Raw genomic sequence first — 20,494 nt, 5'->3', positions numbered from 1 at the left:
CATTTCTCAGGGACTGCCTGGAAACCGGTCTTTTCCCTCAAACATGACAAATGCCTCTTCTGGGCCACGGCAGAACCAGTACCAAGCTCTAGTGCAGCAGTAGGGACAAAACCAAGTAATTTATAAAGGCAAACACACAGATCACTGTGAGCAAAAGGCCCTGAAAGGGCACCTGAGAACTAGTGTAGCATAGTTGTTGTTGTCCTGGATCTAGGAGATGTGGGTGTAGCAGCATTTGTGGAAGATCTTTGTTGTTTCGAGGTGTTAGTGGTGTACCACAAATCCTTCTATCTTGTATTGCCCAGTTCTTGCCAGGGCCTGAATATTATGCCTTATGCTATACATGGATATGCCTTGGCTATGCTACACTGTTTTTCTGTTGATACAAGTTTTAACCTTGCTGTGTGTGTTAAGCAGGGCTTTTTTTCTGGGAAAAGAGGTGGTGGAACTCTGTGGGTTGCCCTCGGAGAAAATGGTCACATGGCTGGTGGCCCCGCCCCCTAATCTCCAGACAGAGGGGAGTTTAGATTGCCCTCTGTGCCATGCGCCATGCGCGGAGGGCAATCTCAACTCCCCTCTGTCTGGAGATCAGGGGGCGGGGCCACCAGCCATGTGACTATTTTCAAGATGTTCCGGAACTAAACTGCCCTCTGTCTGGAGATCAGGGGGCGGGGCCACCAGCCATGTGACCATTTTCAAGAGGTGCCGGAACTCCGTTCCCCCACGTTCCAGCTGAAAAAAAGCCCTGGTGTTAAGTACAAGGACACGTAAATTACAAAGGGGGTCAATCAAACTGGCACCTCCTATATCAGCTGGTCTTGGAAAATCAAGACCAGCATTCCTTGGCCTTGTGACAATCAATCAACTTCTCTTTAATCATCCCTTTTTTGAGGAGGATTAATGTACCAGGGGGGCATATGTAGGTTCAAACTATGTAAGTCCTAGCAAGCCCCTAGTTTAACTAGACTTCAGCGCAGACGGTTACCGGTGATGTGCTGGGCACACTTGGCCAAAGGAGTCGGCCCAGTGTTGTATTGGAGTCCCTGACACTTGAAGTTGGCATTGTAATCATCAGGTTGTATCTTTTTTATGTTATTGTGCTGATATGCTGTATGTTTCCCCGTTATTGTGTCTGTGCATGTATGCTCTATTGAATTTATGCACTTAGGTCTCTTTTGTATTTCACTTGCTTTGTTTAATAAAATTGCTTTCCCTCCACACCTGCGTGTTCATCATTGCTGTCAAATCCTCAAATTACCTTCTTGCCCCTTGGCAAAACAGTGGGATCAAATCTGCTCTCGGCATGAAGCTAACCAGGTGATTGTGACAGGTTGAGCATGGAGAGGTTCTTTCAGGAACAATGCAGGAGCTGATGAGAGCCGTGCTCTGAACCAGCCAACTGGAGCTGGATACTGGGGAGATGGGTTAAGATAACAACAACAACAACACAACAACATTTGATTTATATACCGCCCTTCAGGACAACTTAATGCCCACTCAGAGTGGTTTACAAAGTATGTCATTATTATCCCCACAACAAAATACCCTGTGAGGTGGGTGAGATTGAGAGAGCTCCGAGAGAGCTGTGACTAGCCCAAGGTCACCCAGCTGGCTTCAAGTGGAGGAGTGAGGAATCAAACCCGGCTCTCCAGATTAGAGTCCCACGCTCTTAACCACTACACCAAACTTCAGTTGTCAGGGACCCCAATCTGACTGGGGGAGGTTTAGTCTGCTGGGTGATCAGCGTTGTCCGCTAAAAAGAAAAGTTTGAAGAAAGGGTTAGAATAATATAGGAGAATAGCAAAGACAGAGATTGGGGCAACCCTGAATCTAAGATAGTTGCAGAGAGCCAGTGTGGTACAGTATTTAGAGTGTCAGACTAGGTTCTGGGACACCCAGGTTCGAATCTGCCGTGGAAGCCTAACACACAGCCAGGGCTTTTTTTCTGGGAAAAGAGGTGGTGGAACTTAGTGGTGGAACTCAGGACCACACAATGACATCACTTGGGGTCAGCTGAAACAAGGGGGGTTTTAAAGTTTAAATCGCCCTTGGTGAAAATGGTCACATGGCTGGTGGCCCCGCCCTCTGATCTCCAGACAGAGGGGAGTTGAGATTGCCCTCCGCGCCGCTGAGCGGCGTGGAGGGCAATCTAAACTCCCCTCTGTCTGGAGATCAGGGGGCGGGGCCACCAGCCATGTGACCATTTTCAAGAGGTGCCGGAACTCCGTCCCACCACATTCCAGCTGAAAAAAAGCCCTGCACACAGCCCTACCTCACAAGGTTGTGACGATAAAATGGAGGAAAGGAGAATGATGCGAGCTGCTTTGGGTCCCCATTGAGGAAAAAGGCGGGGTACAAATGAAGTAAATAAATAAGCATATGATGTCGATTATGTGCAATGTGTTATCAAGAGTGTAAAAGTCTGGCTGGAACATTATTTCCCCCCGTCATGTACTGTTTAAAATCTGACATCCAACATCTCCTTTGTTGACGATTTATATTTACCTCAGTATATGCATTTTTCTGAATAAACTTCACTCTTGTTCATTTTAAAAGCAAACCATCTTGTTTTTTCCCACCCTGATCCAGCAGCCTCCTGCAGGCACAGGGCTTCCGAGGCATGCACAAAGTTCCTTTGCGTTCAATGACTTCTCCGTTCACTTACGGGGCAAGGGTGGGCATCTCTCTGTCTGTTCATAGATGCAGATCGGGGGTGGGGTGGGAGTTGGGGGAGGGAGGAACTCTTCGTATCTTCCCTGGAATACCCATTGAGCTCAAGGGCAAATGCATGAAGTTTGCATGCATATTGATTGTATCATTAAAACACGGGCTCATTTGGAAAAATGCTCCAGGCAGCAGGTCTGGAATCGAGGAGCCATAAAGATACAACCAATGAAAGCTTTCTCTTTTCCCTGCCTGCTAGTGAACAACTGTACTATTGTATTGTCGAAGGCTTTCACGGCCGGAGAACGATGGTTGTTGTGGGTTTTCCAGGCTGTATTGCCGTGGTCTTGGCATTGTAGTTCCTGACGTTTCGCCAGCAGCTGTGGCTGGCATCTTCAGAGGTGTAGCACCAAAAGACAGAGATCTCTCAGTGTCACAGTGTGGAAAAGATGTAGGTCATTTGTATCTACTCAGGAGGGTTGGGGTTGAGCTGAGTCATCCTGTAAGAGTTTCCCAGGGTGTGGAATGCTAATGGCGGGAGGCTTCACTGTATTCTGAGGAGGTTCTTTTGCATATGGATTGGTACTTGATGTGCTAATCTTTTGGTACTTGATGTGCTAGTCTTTTGGTGCTACACCTCTGAAGATGCCAGCCACAGCTGCTGGCGAAACGTCAGGAACTACAATGCCAAGACCACGGCAATACAGCCCGGAAAACCCACAACAACCAACTGTACTATTGTTTAAGCAACTGCAGGAACACAAATGAACGGCTGTAGTATGCTTTTGGTTGCCGACTTTTTCATGAATGTTATTTTTTTCCATTGCTGCTCCCAGAATTTGTAACCACTCGCATGATGATTTAAGTTAATGAAATCACACACTACACAATAATGTACCAAATGTGATACAAAATAATGCAATGAGCTCCAGTGTTAACACAATCTAATTGAAAGAAATTATATTTATTACATGGAGTTGAATCACTAGAGCCAAATGTACTGGAAACACTTTTAATCTTTGGAGCTCAGCCAGGAATAAGTTCTAATGGCAGGAATAAGTTCTGTATCCCACCGCTCCACTTGGCAAAATCCTTTGACTGGAAGAAAGCTTCAAATGTTGTTGAGTGGAGCGATTACAGACTGCTGTGTTTTTTTCAGGGCTCTCCTTGAACTGGTGAAGAGCCTTGGCTAAACCAGGGCCATTTTCACGCTGCTTACCAGCCACGGAACATCGCACCAAGCTCCCGGAACAACAGCGTCTTGCTGGTGTGATTTCGTGTGAGAATGGCAGTTTTTGCAAGAAATCGCGCCAGGAAGACGCTGTCATTCCGGGAGCTTGGCACAATGTTCTGTGGCTGGTAAGCAGTGTGAAAACGGCCCCTGTCATTCCCGACAAGTGCTTTGTTGGGTAGTTGATCAGGAACTCTTCGTTGCACGTAAATGGCAAATTTTGGTCCAAGCGAGCATGAAAATAGCAAGCCTTTCCTTCTAGGAAAGGCCAGGCCATAAATTATGTCCTATATCAAGAGAGAAGAGTAAAGGAGCACAGCTGTGACAAAGGAGGGACATGGCTGAAACTGTATAGAAGTGTATTTATTTATTTATCATATCTATACCCCGCCCTCCCTCCCTGTTGTTAGCTCAGGGTGGCTAACAACAGAAACATTTTACATTAAAATCATCAACAGTTGATTACTTCACAGAATGCAAAAGCTCAGAACAACACAACACAAAATACTAAAATGGCACCATAAACAGTAAACAGCACAGGCCACATTGAATTATTTAAAGACATGGATACAGCTGTGATATTAGCCTGGGGCAGCCAGTGACAGAATATGTGAGGGGGACAAGGCAGGGGGAAATTTTCTGGCAGTCAGTCAAAGGCCTGGTGGAACATTTCCGTTTTACATGCACTGCGTAACTGTAATAGATCCCGCGGGGCCTGGATCTTAATTGGGAGCGTGTTCCACCTGGCCAGGCCAGGGCCGAAAAGGCCCAGGCCCTGGTCGAGGCCAGACGAATGTCCCATGGGCCAGGGACCATCAAAAGCTGCTTATCCGGAGAGCGCGAGGCCCTACAAGGGGCATAGTGGGAGAAGCAGTTCTGCAGATATGCAGGTCCCAGTCTCTGAAGGGTCTTTGAATGATGAGGCAGAATAGTCAATAAGGACTGGGTGGTCCAGATGGCTTGTGACATTGGCACAAGCAACATAAGTCTCTCCCTCTCCCATAGTTTCTGGTGGGTAGCTGCGTCGGTCTTTAGTAGAAGAACAAGAGCTGAGTACAGTTGCACCTTAGAGACCTACTAGATTTTCAGGTATGTGCTTTTGAGAACCAAGATTCTTGAAAGTTCATACCCTGGTAATGCGGGTGGTGGCAAGGCTTACAGGTAGGAAGTTTATCTTTACCTCTTTAACTTTATTCTACTACTATTCTACTGTCAACATCTCTGGAAGGTATACAGGCTACAGAAACGAGGATGCAGGTTCTAAGAAAGAAAATAAAAACAGAGGACAATTTCTAACCTAACTTGGAAAACTATGATTATGTGGCACCTACTTTCTCCCCCACCCCCCAATCTGGTGGAAGCAAATGGGTGTAGCGGATGCTCTCTGCCTGTCTCACGTGGAGGTTTGTGGGGCACACATGCACAGAAACAAAGGGAGAACATATCCTTTTCACACACACACACCCTGTACATTAATGATTCTGGCTAAGGTTGCCGGGTCCCTCTGTCCTCTTGGCGGGAGGTGGGGGCCCCAGCATCTACCTGGTCTGAAGTCTGTTGTATGCACGAAGTACATGCACACTAAAAGGCCTGTGTCATGATATTTCCAGGAAGTGACATCATCACACGAGCCGTGGCTGCCCTTGGGAGCGCTCCCATGTTCCGTGTGTGTGTGTGATTCAGGCCTGATTCGGACCGAATTGGCCCTGATTTGGGCCCAATTGGGCTGTTTGGGGAGGGGGGTGGGAGCACTCCTGCACACCGCATTGGCCCATTCTAGGCTAATTCAGGTCCAATTTGGGCCTGGATTGTGCCTGTGGGAGCACACCCCTGGGAGGCCTGCTGGCCAGGTAAGCAGGGGCGGGGGGTGGAGGGTGGGAGCAGGGGAATGGCAATCTTACTCCTGGCCTACCTGGCTTCTGAAATTCTGACTGCTGGAGTCCACCAGAACTCAGCAGTCAGTGGTCAAGTGTCACATGAGAAAGATTCCTTATTTTCCCAGATGATGCGGAAACATCTTGATCGTTGTTCCAGGAGTGCTGGGATTTTCCCAGTCTGGCTGTCTCGATCAACACCAGTTCATCTCCATAAATGCCAGCCCTTCCTAAAGTGAAAGTTTCCCCTGCCCTCACCCATGACACCCTCATCACCAGAATGTTATTAGGGCTGGGCTCCAGTTTTCATAACAGCACAATCCAGACATTACATTTCAAAAACCCACACAGCAAGTGGCAGCAGCAAAACCTACAAAAACACCAAACATTTCGGAACACATGTTCAGATTCCATCTACAAAGATGCTTTAACTTGCATGCAATGTTGCCAATCACATTAAACCTTGCCTCTGGGCACACATTGCAAAACAAAATTTTACAAGGGACAGGCAAAGCCAGCAATTACGAGGTTAATCTGCAATCCCTCACTACTTCCTGATTGCAGCATTTTCGAGTCTGTTCCTGAGACAAGTGTCAACACTCCCCACCCCCCAGTCTCTTGGAAAAGGGCTGGAGTTTGTTGACACAGCATCAAGATCCAGAACTGAGACCAGATAATCCAATTCTCCCCCCTTTTGTTTTACAGCAAATGGGCCTTCCCAAGATGCTTCCAGCTTGAGTTTTTAGAGGTTTCAGTGCCATCCCTGAAAGTGTGAAGTTTTTGGAGGCTTGTGGCTCCTTCTGTATCACAAAATGCTCTGGGGGATTTTAGCATTCCAAACACACGCCCTGCTGAAGTTGCAGAAGGAGCTTGGAATGTGAAACTCCTTAAAGCCTCTGACAAAATCGCTCCTCTCCACCTCTCGTGCCCTTGGGGTGAAACCCGGCCTTGTGGTTTACTAGGAAGTTGGGTGACTTAAAGAGGGCTGGAAGACGTCTAGAAAACGTTGGCAGAAAACTCGCACTGAATCCGATAGAGCATGCTATAGAGCCCATTGAAAGACTCATGAAGCAGAGGTGATAGCAGCAAAGAATATTTCTCTGTATTTTTTAAATGTCATTTATAGTCCATCTTTCTCACTGAGACTCAAGGCGGATTACACAGTGTGAGACCAGTACAGTCAGTTTCAAGGACATTTCCATAAACAGTGCCACAGGGTATGAATTGGCTGTCCCTAGCAGATCGAGTGAAAGGTAATCCCGTTCATTCCTGCTCTGGGTCGCGTAAAGGAGAATTGAGTTTGGTTGCTAAATAATTATCATTTGGGCCTATTCTGGCATTTAGGTCACCTGCCAGTAGAATTTGTGCTTCAGGGTGGTCACATACCAAATTGGTTATATAGCTGTCCGGCTTAAGCCAATTTCCCTCAATATCTGACTTTTTGGTTGCTGGTGGGAGGTATACATTTATGATTATAAGACAACCTTCCTTCCAATACAGCAATAATGCCATAGCTAAGCGAGACATGCCACAGGGTAAATAAACACAAGTTTACAAAGACATAGCATTAGCAAGAATCCAATACAGAGTTGAAGAAATGCTGAAACAGAACCTAAGCAATTCTAGGGCTGACATTAGACCACATTAAGCACAAGTAGCTCATAGGAGCCCATATTTAAGACAACAGGTAGTACATAAGGCAACATAGTGGTGAAGTCTACGGTCCTTAACTCATTAGCGAAGCATCTGAGAGCCCCTCCCTACAATACAAAAGCAATTTTGAATAATTCAGTTTTGCATCATTTGTGGAAAGCCAGGCGAGTAGGGGCTCTCCTGACCTCCTCAGGGCCAAGCTACAAGTGACGAATGACACTTGAATGGCAAGAGAACAGACTCACGTGTATTTCTCCCTGTTCGCTTGTGCTCCACTAGCAGTGGAGTGCAAGTGGAGTGCAAGTGAACAGGGAGGAATGCATGTGAGTCTGTTCACTTGCCGTTCAAGTGTCATTTGTCACTTGTAGCTTGGCTCTCAGGCAGGCCATTTCACAGGGTAGGGGCCACCACAGAGAAAGCCTGTGTACGGGCTGCTGTTGATTTTGCCCATGTCTAGGGTGGCACCTTCAGGAGACCCTGTTCAGATGAGCAAAGCTGCTGGGCCAAGGCCGTGAAAAGCTTTGTATGTGATAACCAATAACTTGAACTGAGCATGGTGTCAGTCTATGGAAGACAGGATACGTTGAAGGTGACTCCCGACCCTTGCAGCAAGAAATCCAAGCTCTCTTGAGTAAATAGGTCTTTATTGGGATATCACAGGCTTCTCGGTACATATGTCCATAGGTTGCACAGAAGCAATTAAAGGCGTCTGGCTGTACACAGGTCTCTTGTTAAGAATGATGCAGTGAGCATAGGTTACATTATATCAATCCTTTCACGTTAGGCCCTCCTGGCCTAACACAATCAGTAGCGGGAAGAGAAGGAGCTGTCCCAAGGCCGCTGCGGCTAGGCATCCAAGATAAGCGCTCGCTCGTCTCGGGATCTGGAAAGCAACAGGGAGCAGGTGCAAGAGGCTATTGCAACATATCATACATGGACTAACAATATGTAAGGACAGTGGGCCACAGACCTGACACATGCAGCCAATGGAGTGACTGCAGAGTGGAGGAGATGTTCATGCACCTGCTCGTTCACAACCATTCCAGTTGTTGAAGGTATCTTCTTCTGACTCCTAAATCTGAACCTTTACTGTCTCAAGAACAGATAATTAGCTGTGAAACCTTTGCAAAGTTTTTTGCTGATAACATAACATGAACATGCTGTGATCTGGATGCCAGCTGCAATATAGGCAAGGCAGAAGAAATGCTTCGTACACAGTCTGGTCCCCTTATGGACCACTTTGGCCCAATTACAGTGATGGATATTGACAAGATCCTGGCATCTGTATAGACCACTACTTGTGCAGTAGAGCCTTGCTCATCTTAGCTGCTAAAATCATGCAAAGACCACATAAAGGAGTCTCGAGATCTGTAATAAATCAGTCACTGACGGCAACTTCCTTCAGTCGCTCAAAGAGGTTGCTATCCACTGCTGTTTAAACAACCATCCCTAGACAAAAATGATGTGGCCAATTATCACCCAAGCTCTAATCTGCCCTTTCTATTAAGCAAAGTGAGAGAGAGAGCAGTCGCAGACCAACTCTGTAACTTCTTGGATAATTCTGGTGCTCTGGACCCTATTCAGTCTGGTTTCAGGGTGGGCTGTGGGACAGAGACAGCTCTTTAGCTGATGATGACTTTGGCCTGAATGTGGACAAAGGCAGTGCTTCATTGTTGCTCCTCCTGGATCTATCTGCAGCGTTTGAAAGAGTAGACCATACCATCCTGTTGAGGCATTTGGAGGCAGAAGTGGGTATCGGGGGATGTACCTTGAACTGGTTTGAATAGTTTCTCATGGAACAGATGCAAAGGTTTGCTATTGGTGACTAGCTACCAGCAGTATGGGAATTATTTTGCGGGGTTTCACAGGGCGCAATCTTATCCCCCATGTTATTTAACATGTGTGTAGAGCCATTAGGAGAAATAATTCATAGCTATGGAACTGGAAAGTCATCACGCTATGTGGATGACACCCAGCTGTGTCTCTCGACCCAAATACCCTGCTGATGCAGTAGAAGTCTTTAGTCGTTGCCTGACAGCTGCGACCAAATGACTGAAAGTGAGCAGACTGGAATTGAACCCAGACAAGACGGAAGTGATGCTGGCTGGAAATCGACGGATTTCAGTTGACCCTGTCAGACTCAGTTAAGAGCCCTGGGGTCATGCTGGATCCAGCATTGCTGCTAAAGAAGCAAGTTAATGCAGCTGCACAAAGTGCTCTCTTCCAACTCAGTCTAGCCCAGAAGATGCCCCCACCCCACCTTGACATGACCAATCTGGCCTCCTGGATCCACACCATGGTAACATTGAGACTAGACTACTGTAATGCACTCTACATAGGTCTCCCATCAAAGTCAACTCAGAAACTCTAATTGGTGCAGAACGCCGCAACTCAATTATTATCAGGAGACAGGCAAAGTGTTGGAATTTTTGCAAGTGTCCTACGCTCAGTCATGAACGAGTTAAATTGTTGTTCTGTTTGTTTAGTCAGATAGCTAGTTAGCATAGGACCACTTAGGCTTCGAGATAAGTTCCCGCCAGAGAAAGTGGGTGTCTTTAGTCTTAATGAGGGAACCCAGGATTGTCTATTGGATGAGCCAGTTTATTGGGGGGCAATTAGCTAGCAACATATACTAAGGGTTTATTGCCCTTTGTTCAGTCTGCTACTACAGTCCACTACTACTACTTCACTAGACCATGCAGTCTAAACTTTTCTCTCTCTAGTACCTAGTTGAGACTATCAAGCTGTAGTCAGAAACTGTTTGTTGTTTTTCCTACCAAATGTACCCTTTTTACCCTATTATGTAGTAAAGTATTTTTATAGAGTGTGTCTACTTATTTCCATTACGCGACTATCAAACTCTGCAACTCTGCAAACTTATATCTAATTGCTGTGCAATCGCCAACACAAAGACTTGTGTAAGCATCCAAAGCAAATAAAAAAACACGGGTTGTGATTTGATTTTTGCCATGGTGGCAAACCATTCACATTTAATATATTTCTTCTTTCTTAGTGCATTTATTTGCTGCTTTTCTCCATGAAAGGACCCAAAGCAGCATACAGTTGAGAGCTAGTTTGGTGTAGTCATTAAGAGCAGCAGGACTCTAATCTGGAGAACCAGGTTTGGTTCCCTGCTCCTCCGCATGAAGCCAGCTGGGTGACCTTGGATCAGTCACAGCTCTCTCAGAGCTCTCTCAGCCCTGCCCACCTCACAGGGTGATTGTTGTGGGGATAATACTAACACACTTTGTAAACCACTCTGAGTTAAGTCTTGAAGGGCAGTATATAAATCTATTATTATTATTATTATTATTAACATTAATTACAAAAGAATGAAAATACAAAAAAACATACTAAGAAAAAAATCCAAAAAGTAACCAAGTATATCTTGGGCTGGTTTTGAATCCAAAGGACTAGCTCATTCAAGGCCACTGGGGGCGTGCCATGGACCAAGAACCCTTTAACTTTTATTTTTTGAACTTAAACCAAATGGCTTGCAACTCTGGCATCTTTCTGAACCATTTTGTTACAGTATAATCCCATTACCTGTGTAGTAGTAGTAGTATTTGATTTATATACCACCCTTCAGGACAACTTAACACCCACTCAGGGTGGTTTACAAAGTATGTCATTATTATCCCCACAGTAACCACCCTGTGAGGTGAGTGGGGCTGAGAGAGCTCTGAGAGAGCTGTCACTGACCAAAGGTCACCCAACTGGGGAACGAAACCCAGTTCTCCAGGTTAAAGTCCTGCCACTCTTAACCACTACTCCAAACTGGCTCTCCTGAATTAATTTTGTTGAGTTTGTTGAACGCCTGCCTTTCCTTCAAGGACCACATGGCAGCATACATCGTTCTCCCCTCCTCCATTTTTGCTTCACAACAATGGCAACGCTGTGAGGTAGGTTAGGCTGTGAGGGAATGACTGACCAAAAGTCACCTGGTGGTTTTCATCGTGAGTGGCAGGGGTTTCGGTCCGGGACTTCCCAGGCCTAGCCCAACAATCCATTAATGACCCTTTTTCAGTGGTTCCTCCGAAGAGGCAATGCAGTTTTTCTGGGCTCTTATGGAACTGTCTATTAGCCTCACCAATTAACGCAGTTATTTTGGTTATTTAAAAACATGGAACCACCCCTCAAAATCAGGAAATTAGCTTAGCGCCAATGGAAATGTGAAAATATAACGAAGTCATGCCCACCTTCTGTTTTCAGAGTTTCTCAGGCATGCTGTAATGGCATTGCGTGGTTGTGTATCTACGCTTGCATTTTTAAAAAGCCTGGTATGGAAAAGGCCCTCAGGGAGAGAAACGTTAGCAGTTCACCACAAATTAACTTTAGCATTTGTATTGTGTTACCAAAGCAAAATGTTCCCCATCCAATCTCTCACAGTAATCACTGTAATTGCCACTATCTTGATAATTATAGCCTGTACTGTGTGGTCTTATCAAGAGAACGAATTTTATCATGTGGCACCAACTATTCAGTAATGTGCAGCATTAAGCATTAGGAAACAGAAAGGAAAGGTGGCAAATTCCAAGTATGAAAATGAGGCACCTTTAGTTTCAGTGTCTGAGATAGAGGGGAATACATTATGTTGTATCGGACGATTTTGTGTGGGTATACATTCGAACACACACACACACACACATATACGCACACTAGACTAAAACTGGTTGTTGGCTGCTGCCTGTCTCCTGCTAGTTCACCCAACTGTTGGCTGAGCTGTTGTGATGTCATTGAATGTGCACAGTGTAATAGAATTTAAGGAGCAAGGTAAGATGTGTGAGAGGACGAACCAACCCAATTCTGGACTGAAAGTCTATAGCAAATTCTAGAATATGAATGGAACTTGAACAGCGACACTCACTCAGTGGCTCAGGTTGCCAGGTCCCCTTACCCTCCCAGACGGAAGGGAGAGACCTGGCTCTTACCTCCTTCTCCCACTCTTAATGTTGTCATTGCACACGGTCCCCCGGCTGCGCGATGATGTCACTTCCGGAGGCGTTACTTCCAGAGATGTCTCTGTGCAGGTGCAGGAGAGCTCCTACACTTCTCAGCAGGCTGATTTGGGCCTCAAATGGGTCCAATTTGGCTCATTTGGGGCCTGCAGTGAAGAGCAGGAGCGCTTTTGGGGCACCACGACGACATCACTGGAGCGCACCCAGGAGGCCTGTTCCCATGCCTCCTCCCCATCGGCCAAGTAAGTAGAGGCGGGGGGGGGGTGGAGGGTGAAAGCGGGGGATCCCCTGCCCCCACTGGGTAAATGGGATCCCTATCAGTGGCTCAGGAGCCGCATGTGGCTCTTTGACATGCTGTCTGTGGCTCTTTGGAACTCCATTCCTCAGTGTTGGGATCTGCCCCATCTTTCAGGAAAGTGGGAGGGTCATTCATTGCCCGGTAGGACCTATGGTTGCCAGGTGGTTCCCACCTTGAAACAGCCACTGCCAGAGGATCTGGAAGGCAGGTAAGATGTGGGCCTAGTGCCAGGGTTGGAAAGAAAGGGCCTGTCCTTTCCCACAAACCTCCACTCTTCTCTGCAGCCTCTCATCTCAGTGCCCCAAGCAGCGGTCAGGACATCAACATGGCCACAGAGAAGAGAGATTGCGACCTCCACCATCACCACAGCAGCTACACAAGAGAAGTGCAAGCTGGCCATAGTGTGTGTGTGTGAGAGAGAGACAGATTACTCCACTTCCTTCACAACCGGCTGGCCCTCCTCTCAGCACCTTGGGAACCTCCCTCTCTCACCCATGTGCCTTATGCTGAGATGAGAGCCGCGAGATAGAAAGGGAAGCCAATTCCCCTCCTTGTGGCTGGAGGCAGCTGAAGCAGTCGTGGAGAGAGACAGCTCTACAGGCATGGAGGCACTCTGGTAATTTAAAGGCTGTTGTTATAGTTCCTCAGGCTGCTTTCACACACATTGCATAACACGTTTTCAATGCACTTTAGCAATTATTTGCAACTGATTGCAAAGTTTGCAGAGTGCATTGAAAGTACTGAAAGTGCATTACCCAATGCATGTGAAAGCAGCCTTGCTTAATAGTATCTTATAATATCTTAATAGTTATATCTTATAACAACTGTGCTTATATACCGCTCTTCTAGACAGATTAGCACCCCACTCAGAGCAGTGAACGAAGTCAGTGGTATTATTATCTTCACAAGATTATTGTATGTGTGTGTTTGGCGAAGTGGTGCCCTGGGCATACAGTAGTTATGTGGCTCTTTCCATCCCAGACACAAGGCTGACCACTCAGGGAGGCTCATAGCTTTCCTGCCCATCAGCAGTGGCTGTCTCAAAGAGGGAACCACACTGCCAACCAGGGCTTTTCTTCAGCTGGAACGCAGTGGAACAGAGTTCCAGGACCTTTTGAAAATGGTCACATGATTGGTGGCCCCGCCCTCTGATCTCCAGACAGAGGGGAGTTTAGATTGCCCTCCACGTGGAGGACAATCTAAACTCCCCCATCAGGAGATCAGAGGGTGGGACCACAGGCCATGTGACCATTTTTTGCCGAGGGTGATTTAAACTTTTAAAAACTCCCCTCTTGTTCTAGCTGACCCAAAGTGACATCATTATGTGGTCTTGGGAGTGTGCGTGCACTTTGCGCACACACGTGTGATACTAGGGGCACCACATCCTGCCAGGAATTGCCCCCTGTGCTGGCAACCCATTGAGTTCCATCACCTCTTTTCCCAGAAAAAAAGCCCTGCTGCCAACCACAAACCTTCCTGAGCAATAACCTTGCCCACTTTCCTGAAAAGTGGGGCAGATCTCTTCCTTGCAGAATGGTGCTCAAAAAAGCCACAGGTAGCATGTTTTACGAGCCACTATGTGGCTGCCGAGCCAGTGAGCGTGTACAACTGTTGTAGTAGTTGGAAGTCTCCAGAATGGGTAGGTTGCTCAGGGTTGGAGCACTGGCGATCTCCAAGAGAGATGACAAGGAACTAGAATACGTGTCGGGATATGCAACGTTAGCCATGAAGGGTAGTTCAAAAAGACAGAGCCGGTGGCAGAGCAAAGGCTTTGCTGTACACTGGAGTTGTGTGAAAGGGCTGTGAAGTGCCAGAAGGGAAACTTCAGCTCATTATAAACGAAGGCGACCAGACTCACCTGGCGCCCGGTTGCCACCGGCGGGCCTGGAGGAGGATGGAGGGCTGCAACGGCTGGGTGCCGGCTTGCCTGGGACGCGTGGGGCCGGCCGGCGACCAATCAGTTCAAATCCCTGGGGCCGGCCAATCACGGCGTCCCAGGCGGGCTCCGGAGGGGCGGGGCTTGTCTGCGGACCTCTGGGCTGCAGTTTTCCCTCAGGTCCGGCAGCCGGGTATTTACCTGGCTGCCGTCCCCGCCCTCCTCACTTAAGCTCGGTCTGTGGTCGGAGCAGCAACAGGAGAAGGAGGAAGCGGCGGACGGCGGCGACCGAGCGGCGGCGGAGAGGACGGCATTGGAGCAAGAAGAGCTGCAGGAAGAGCACACAAGGGCGAGGTTTAGCTGAGCCTCGGCCCCCGTGCTTCGCCGCAGCAGGAGTCGAGCTCCGGACACTGGGAGGCAGTCGAGCGGCGTCAAGCACAAAGGGACGAGCACGTGGGGGGAGGTTTAGCTGAGCCTCAGCCCCCCCCGTGCCTTGGCCAGGCGGCGCGGCACAGCAGCGGAGGCGCGGCTCAGCAGCAGAGGCTTCGCCGTCTCTTCTCCCCCCTCATTCCTCTGCAGGGGGGGCTTCTGCCGTCTCCTATCCCCCTTGCATTCCTGATACAGGGGGCATTGCTCCTTCCCCTCCTCTTCTCTTCCTTCCCCGTTCTTGGAAAGGGAAACAGCAGGCTTCTAGGGCGCATGGCCCCACCAGGGAAGCAGGCTGGGGGGAAGAAGGGCACCCGGGGGGGGTGACAAGGCATCGAGGGAGGGGCGCGCACCCCTGCCCAGGCCCCCAGCGGCAGCCCCCAAGGCCAGCAGGGGCAGCAGGCCAAGGCCCACTCAGGGCAAGGCTGCTGGCACCGGCACTACTGCGCCCCGTGCCCCCAGAAAGGCAAGGGGTCAGCCTGGGGACCATACCAGCCAACCCCCTAGTCTCGGGCAGGGGGTCAGAGCAGCCCTTAAGCCTGGCTCCTCTGCAGCCAGGTCCCGTCGGCAGGGCAAGGCCAGGGGTGCGAGAAGCGTTGCGGAGGGGGGCTCTGAGTGGGACTCCAATCCCTCTACACTCCAAAACATCAGCCGGGCACTGGAGGCCCTGACAGCCAGGGTTGCAAATCTGGGGAACTCCGGGCCCGTGGCAGCCCCCACAGCCATGCAGCCCGTTGAGGTCCCCCAACGGAAGGGGAGCAACAAGGCGAAGAGAGGTGCGGCGCGAGCCAGGCACCACGACTCACGCTCCCCCTCATCCAGCCCAGAGCGCTCCACCAGCAGGCGTCGCAGGAGGTCGGCCAAGAGGAGGAGGACGGGCCGCGAGAGAGGAAGCCACCGTCGGCATCATGAGGATTCAGACAGCGACTGGACCACAGGTGAGTCCTCGTCCTCGGACGAGGGGGATCAGGATGGGAGCTATTGGGAGGTGGCTTCAAGCGCCCCCGGTCTCCCTGAGTGGGCCCAGCGCCAGCGGGCCGCGGGCCGTCGCGGGGAGGGTGACCCCCGGGCGGTATGGGGCACTACCGACCCCCCCCTCCCACCTCGTCCTTCTTGGACAACGAGGACCCCCCCGGTATCCACCTTCCCCGCAAGGTCCGGGAGCGCATATTGGACGGATTTTACGTGGACGTCCTTTCATTGCTAAGGCCTGAGGCGGAGGATGGGAGGTACGCCCCCTCTTCAAAGCGGGAGAAAAAAGGGGCGAAAAAGGAGGCTGCGGAACGCACCTTCTCCAACTGGCTGGAGGGTTTCACGGTTTACTCAGGGGTGGTCCAAGCCGCCTATCCTGACAGGGGCTGGCACCTCACGAATCATTTGAGGAACGTGCTCAGGGCCCGGGCGCCCGGGGGATCTCGCAGGGCCCGGGGGATCTCGCAGCTCTGGATTATGACGAGGCTTTTCGGAAACGGGCCTCCCATAACCCACGGATGCGGTGGGACCTCATCAACCAGAAGTTATGGCTCTGGTTGGTGGGTCCCCACATGAAGGGCAGAGGGGAGGGATCCCGCTCCGGCTGCTGGCCCCCCCGTAGGGACAGGGGCAGGGGTTTATGCTGGGAGTACAACCAGGGAAAATGTCAGCAGCCCAGGTGCCGTTTTGACCACAACTGCGACGCCTGCGGGGGTGCCCACTCCCGCCCTGCCTGCCCCCGGGGGCCCGCCTCGTCCCAGCCCTTTCGAGCCGGCCGGCCCTCCAGCAACAACGCGCGCAACGATGGAGGGTCGGGCACCGCAGCTTCCCAGTCCGCCGGTGGCGGCAACTAGCCCCTTTTGCGGGTTGCCTGGCCTCGCCCGCACACCCGTTCGGCTAAGCGCCATCCTTCCCCTCCTGGCACGATATCCTGATAGGCAGGCTGCTAGTTTTTTAAGGGAGGGGTTTTCGCTCGGGTTCCGCATCCCCTTCACTGGGCCCCGGGTGGCCACCTCAGCGGGCAACCTAAAATCTGCCAGGGAGCTTCCCCTAGTGGTGGCGACAAAAATTACCAAGGAGGTCGCCGCGGGCCGGGTGGCGGGGCCATTCCCCAGCCCCCCGTTGCCCAACCTCAGGGTTTCCCCCCTGGGTGTTGTTCCCAAGAAAACCCCCGGCGAGCACCGCCTCATACACCACCTCTCCTACCCGCGGGGCTCCTCGGTAAATGAGGCCATCCCGCCTGAGCTTTGCTCAGTCAGGTATGCATCCTTCAACCATGCGGTCAGGTTAGTCAGAGCCTGCGGGCGGGGTGCCCTTATGGCAAAATGCGATGTCTAGTCAGCGTTCCGCTTGCTACCGGTCCACCCCGACGACCAGTGCCTGTTAGGGTTTAAATTCCAGGGCATGTGGTACGTGGACAAGGCCATGCCGATGGGATGTTCCGTAGCCTGCTCAGCCTTTGAGGCCTTTAGCACGTTCCTGGAGTGGGCCGCCAAGGAACGCATGAGGGCCCCCTTTATCACTCATTATCTCGATGACTTTATGATCATGGCGCCACCTAACAGCTCGGCGTGCGCCGATCGCCTAAAGATCTTTCAGGCGCTGGCGGCGGAATTGGGGGTCCCCCTGGCCCAGGAAAAAACCGAGGGCCCGGCCTCTCGCCTCACTTATCTGGGCATCGAGCTGGATTCAGCGGCTGGGCTCTCCCGGCTTCCTTTGGACAAGCTCAGGCGCCTTCAGGAGTTGATCAGGGGAACTCTGGCCCGGGAGAAATGCACCCTTAGGGAGCTGCAGTCCATCATTGGTCACCTCAATTTTGCCTGCAGGGTCGTCACCCCAGGGCGGGCCTTCTGCGCGCAACTCTCCTGGGCCTGCGGTTCCTGTCTACCTTCAATGGGGTTTCCCTTTGGCAGGATCCCCTGGATCTGGGCTCTGCACTCCAGGTCTATTCGGATGCCGCGGGCAGTCTGGGATTCGGGGTCTACTTCATGGGGCGTTGGTGCGCCCACCGCTGGCCGCCCTCTTGGGAAGGGTCGGGGGTCCTTCGGGACCTCACATTCCTCGAGTTTTTCCCCATCCTGGTGGCGGTTTCCATTTGGGGGGAGGTGCTGCGGGACAGACGGGTGGTGTTTTGGTGCGACAATCAGGCAACTGTCCGGGTCATCAACAAGCAGTCCTCTCGCTCTGAGCGGGTCATGCGGCTGGTGCGCCGTTTTGTTTTGGTCTGTCTGGAAGCTAACGTTACCTTTTCGGCCCGTCATGTAGCAGGTGTGGACAATGGCCTTGCAGACGCATTGTCTCGATTCCAGATGGAGAGGTTCTTTGCACTGGCTCCAGAGGCTCAACGCACCCCCGATCCATTTCCGGAGGAGCTATGGCTGGCTGGAGAGACATCGTGATGCAGGGAGTATTTAGTTCAGTGGCCCCGTCCACGCTCAAGTCCTACTCGGCAGCGCAGGAGCGCTTCGTGGCGTTCACTTGGGGGGCGAGGGGTGGGGCTTTACGGCCCCCCTCTCAGGAGGAGGTGCTCCGCTACCTGGCCCACCTGCGGGCCCTGGGGCGGGCCCCCCGCACCACGAGGCATGACTTAGCAGCAGTCTCCTTCTTTTGCAAAGCGCTAGGCTTCCCTGACCCATGCTGTGGATTTATCCCCCGTAGGGCCATAGAGGGCTGGGCTAGGCTGGCCCCTCCCCCCCCGACGCACGCCGCCCCATTTCCCTACCCATCCTGCGCTGCATACTACAGGTGCTACCCGACCTTTGCTGGTCCTCCTTCGAGGCGCAGCTGTTTCGCTCGGCCTTCTCCTTGGCCTTTTTCGGGGCCCTCCGAGTCAGCGAGTTGGTGGCGGGTTCCTAGGCCGACACAAGCGGCAGGGCCCTGTCCTTCGCGGACGTGTGCTGGTCCCCCCGACAGGTGGTCATCACCATTCGACGCTCCAAGACGGACCAGCGCGGTAAGGGGGCTGCCATCTGCCTGCGGGCCTCCCGGCGGGGGGCAGCGTGCCCGGTGCGGGCAGTGGGGGCCTATTTGCGCATTCGTCCTCAGCAGCAGGGCCCCTTCCTTATTCACAGGGACCTCTCTCCCCTCACCCGCTATCAGTTTTCTTCCCTCCTGCGGGCCTGCCTGGATATCGCCGGGCTCCCCCCCTCCCAGTTCGGCACGCATTCCTTCCGCATCGGGGCCGCCACTGAGGCAGCCGGCCATGGCCATCGGGCGCTGGCGTTCCCGGGCCTTTCGGTCGTACATCCGCCCGCACTGGGTGAATGGGCACTGACGTGGTGGTTGTTTGATTGTTCTCTTCGCAGGACCAAAGAAGTCGGTTTGGATTTGCGGACACAGCATCGTCCATTGGGCTGGAAAGTATGCAGCGTCATCTGGCTGGGGCCGCCACCTGGGCTTGGAAGACTGCCTGCGGATCCACTGGATGGGCGTGCGGGGAATGCTCTGGGACTCCCTTCTCCCGTTGTTGGTTCGTCAGGCCCGGCGGCTGGGCCCTCCAGATGCATTGGTCATCCAACTCGGGGAGAACGACTTGGGCAAGCGGGAGGGGCCCGATCTGCAGCGGGCCATGTGCTCTGACCTGGTCAAACTACAAGGACTCTTCCCCCAGACGGCCTTGATCTGGTCGGACTTACTCCAGAGGCAGGTCTGGCGGGGGGCGCGGTGCCCCAAGAAAGTCGACGGCATCAGGCAGAGGGTTGCTCGGGCCCTGCGTCGCCACGTCGAGGAAACTGGTGGTCGTTTCGTCGCACACTGGGACATTTCGTACCGCATCGCCCCCCTTTTCTCCCCCGATGGGGTTCACCTGTCAAGCTGGGGGCAGGACATCTGGCTCCAAGACCTGCGGGATGGCTTGTTGGGCTGGTGCCAGCAGTAGGAGTGTTGGCGGGAGCCACGGGTGGCTCTGGTGGCGGTGGTCATTGGGTCAGATCCCTTTTGGGGGGAGCTGGGGGCCTCCGGGCCCCAGGCTCCCCGTTAAGGAGATTCCCATAAGGAGTCTTGGGAGTGAGGCATGGGGATGCATGCCCAGCTCGGGGGCTGCCACAGCATCCTCACTCCCAGGTGGCAGGGGAATCACCCAGGGGTGTACACCCAGGTGATCTCCCCCTAATGCCACTCCTTGGTTTTCCCTCCCCCAGCCGGGATCTGGGGGGGTCGAGGCTCATCGGCTGGCAGGCGGGTCTGCCGATGCTCTTTGGGATCTGACCCACATGTGGCGCCAATACTCCTTGTTTGCTGCTGTCAATAAAGTTGTGGCCATTTTTTATCCAAGCTCGTGTGTGGTCTCGGTTTGTTGCGGGTCTCCCAGCTCCCTCCTCTCGGCCTAGGCGACAACCTCTCCAGGTCCAAGCCCAGCTCTGGAAGGCAGCTCCAGCCCATTTCCGTTCCTCGCTGCCCTCTGGTTGCGATTCCACACAGTTTGTGACTGGACAGGTGAAACTAACAGAGCCCTCCAGGAGGCGAAAATGAAATTAGCAAATCCTCTGAGGAGCGATCTTTGTGGGCTCTCTCTCCCTACACTTGATGAACATGCCCCGAGGC

At 51.7% G+C, this 20,494-nt stretch overlaps 1 protein-coding gene across 1 annotated transcript; it reads left to right on the top strand.

Moving 5' to 3' along the window:
* Nucleotides 1-15,528: 15,528 nt before the first annotated feature.
* Nucleotides 15,529-20,196, top strand: LOC129336312 (uncharacterized). The gene is made up of 4 exons (XM_054989468.1): nucleotides 15,529-15,918; nucleotides 18,262-18,548; nucleotides 18,866-18,905; nucleotides 19,258-20,196. The coding sequence occupies exons 1-4, from the start codon at nucleotides 15,705-15,707 to the stop codon at nucleotides 19,827-19,829; spliced, it is 1,113 nt and encodes a 370-aa protein (XP_054845443.1). The 5' UTR covers nucleotides 15,529-15,704; the 3' UTR covers nucleotides 19,830-20,196.
* The last annotated feature ends 298 nt before the right edge of the window (nucleotides 20,197-20,494 follow it).

This window comes from Eublepharis macularius, chromosome 1 (assembly GCF_028583425.1).
Source record: "Eublepharis macularius isolate TG4126 chromosome 1, MPM_Emac_v1.0, whole genome shotgun sequence".
Classification (NCBI taxonomy): Eukaryota; Metazoa; Chordata; class Lepidosauria; order Squamata; family Eublepharidae; genus Eublepharis; species Eublepharis macularius.
This window is presented reverse-complemented; position numbering and strand designations above follow the sequence as displayed.

Bases quoted from the DNA above. Each gene is read 5' to 3' on its own strand.
- LOC129336312 (XM_054989468.1), top strand. From the start codon at position 15,705: ATGCAGCCCGTTGAGGTCCCCCAACGGAAGGGGAGCAACAAGGCGAAG. The intron at 15,919-18,261 runs GTGAGTCCTCGT...TCTCGATTCCAG, and splicing joins AGACAGCGACTGGACCACAG to ATGGAGAGGTTCTTTGCACT. The intron at 18,906-19,257 runs GTAAGGGGGCTG...TTCTCTTCGCAG, and splicing joins CTCCAAGACGGACCAGCGCG to GACCAAAGAAGTCGGTTTGG.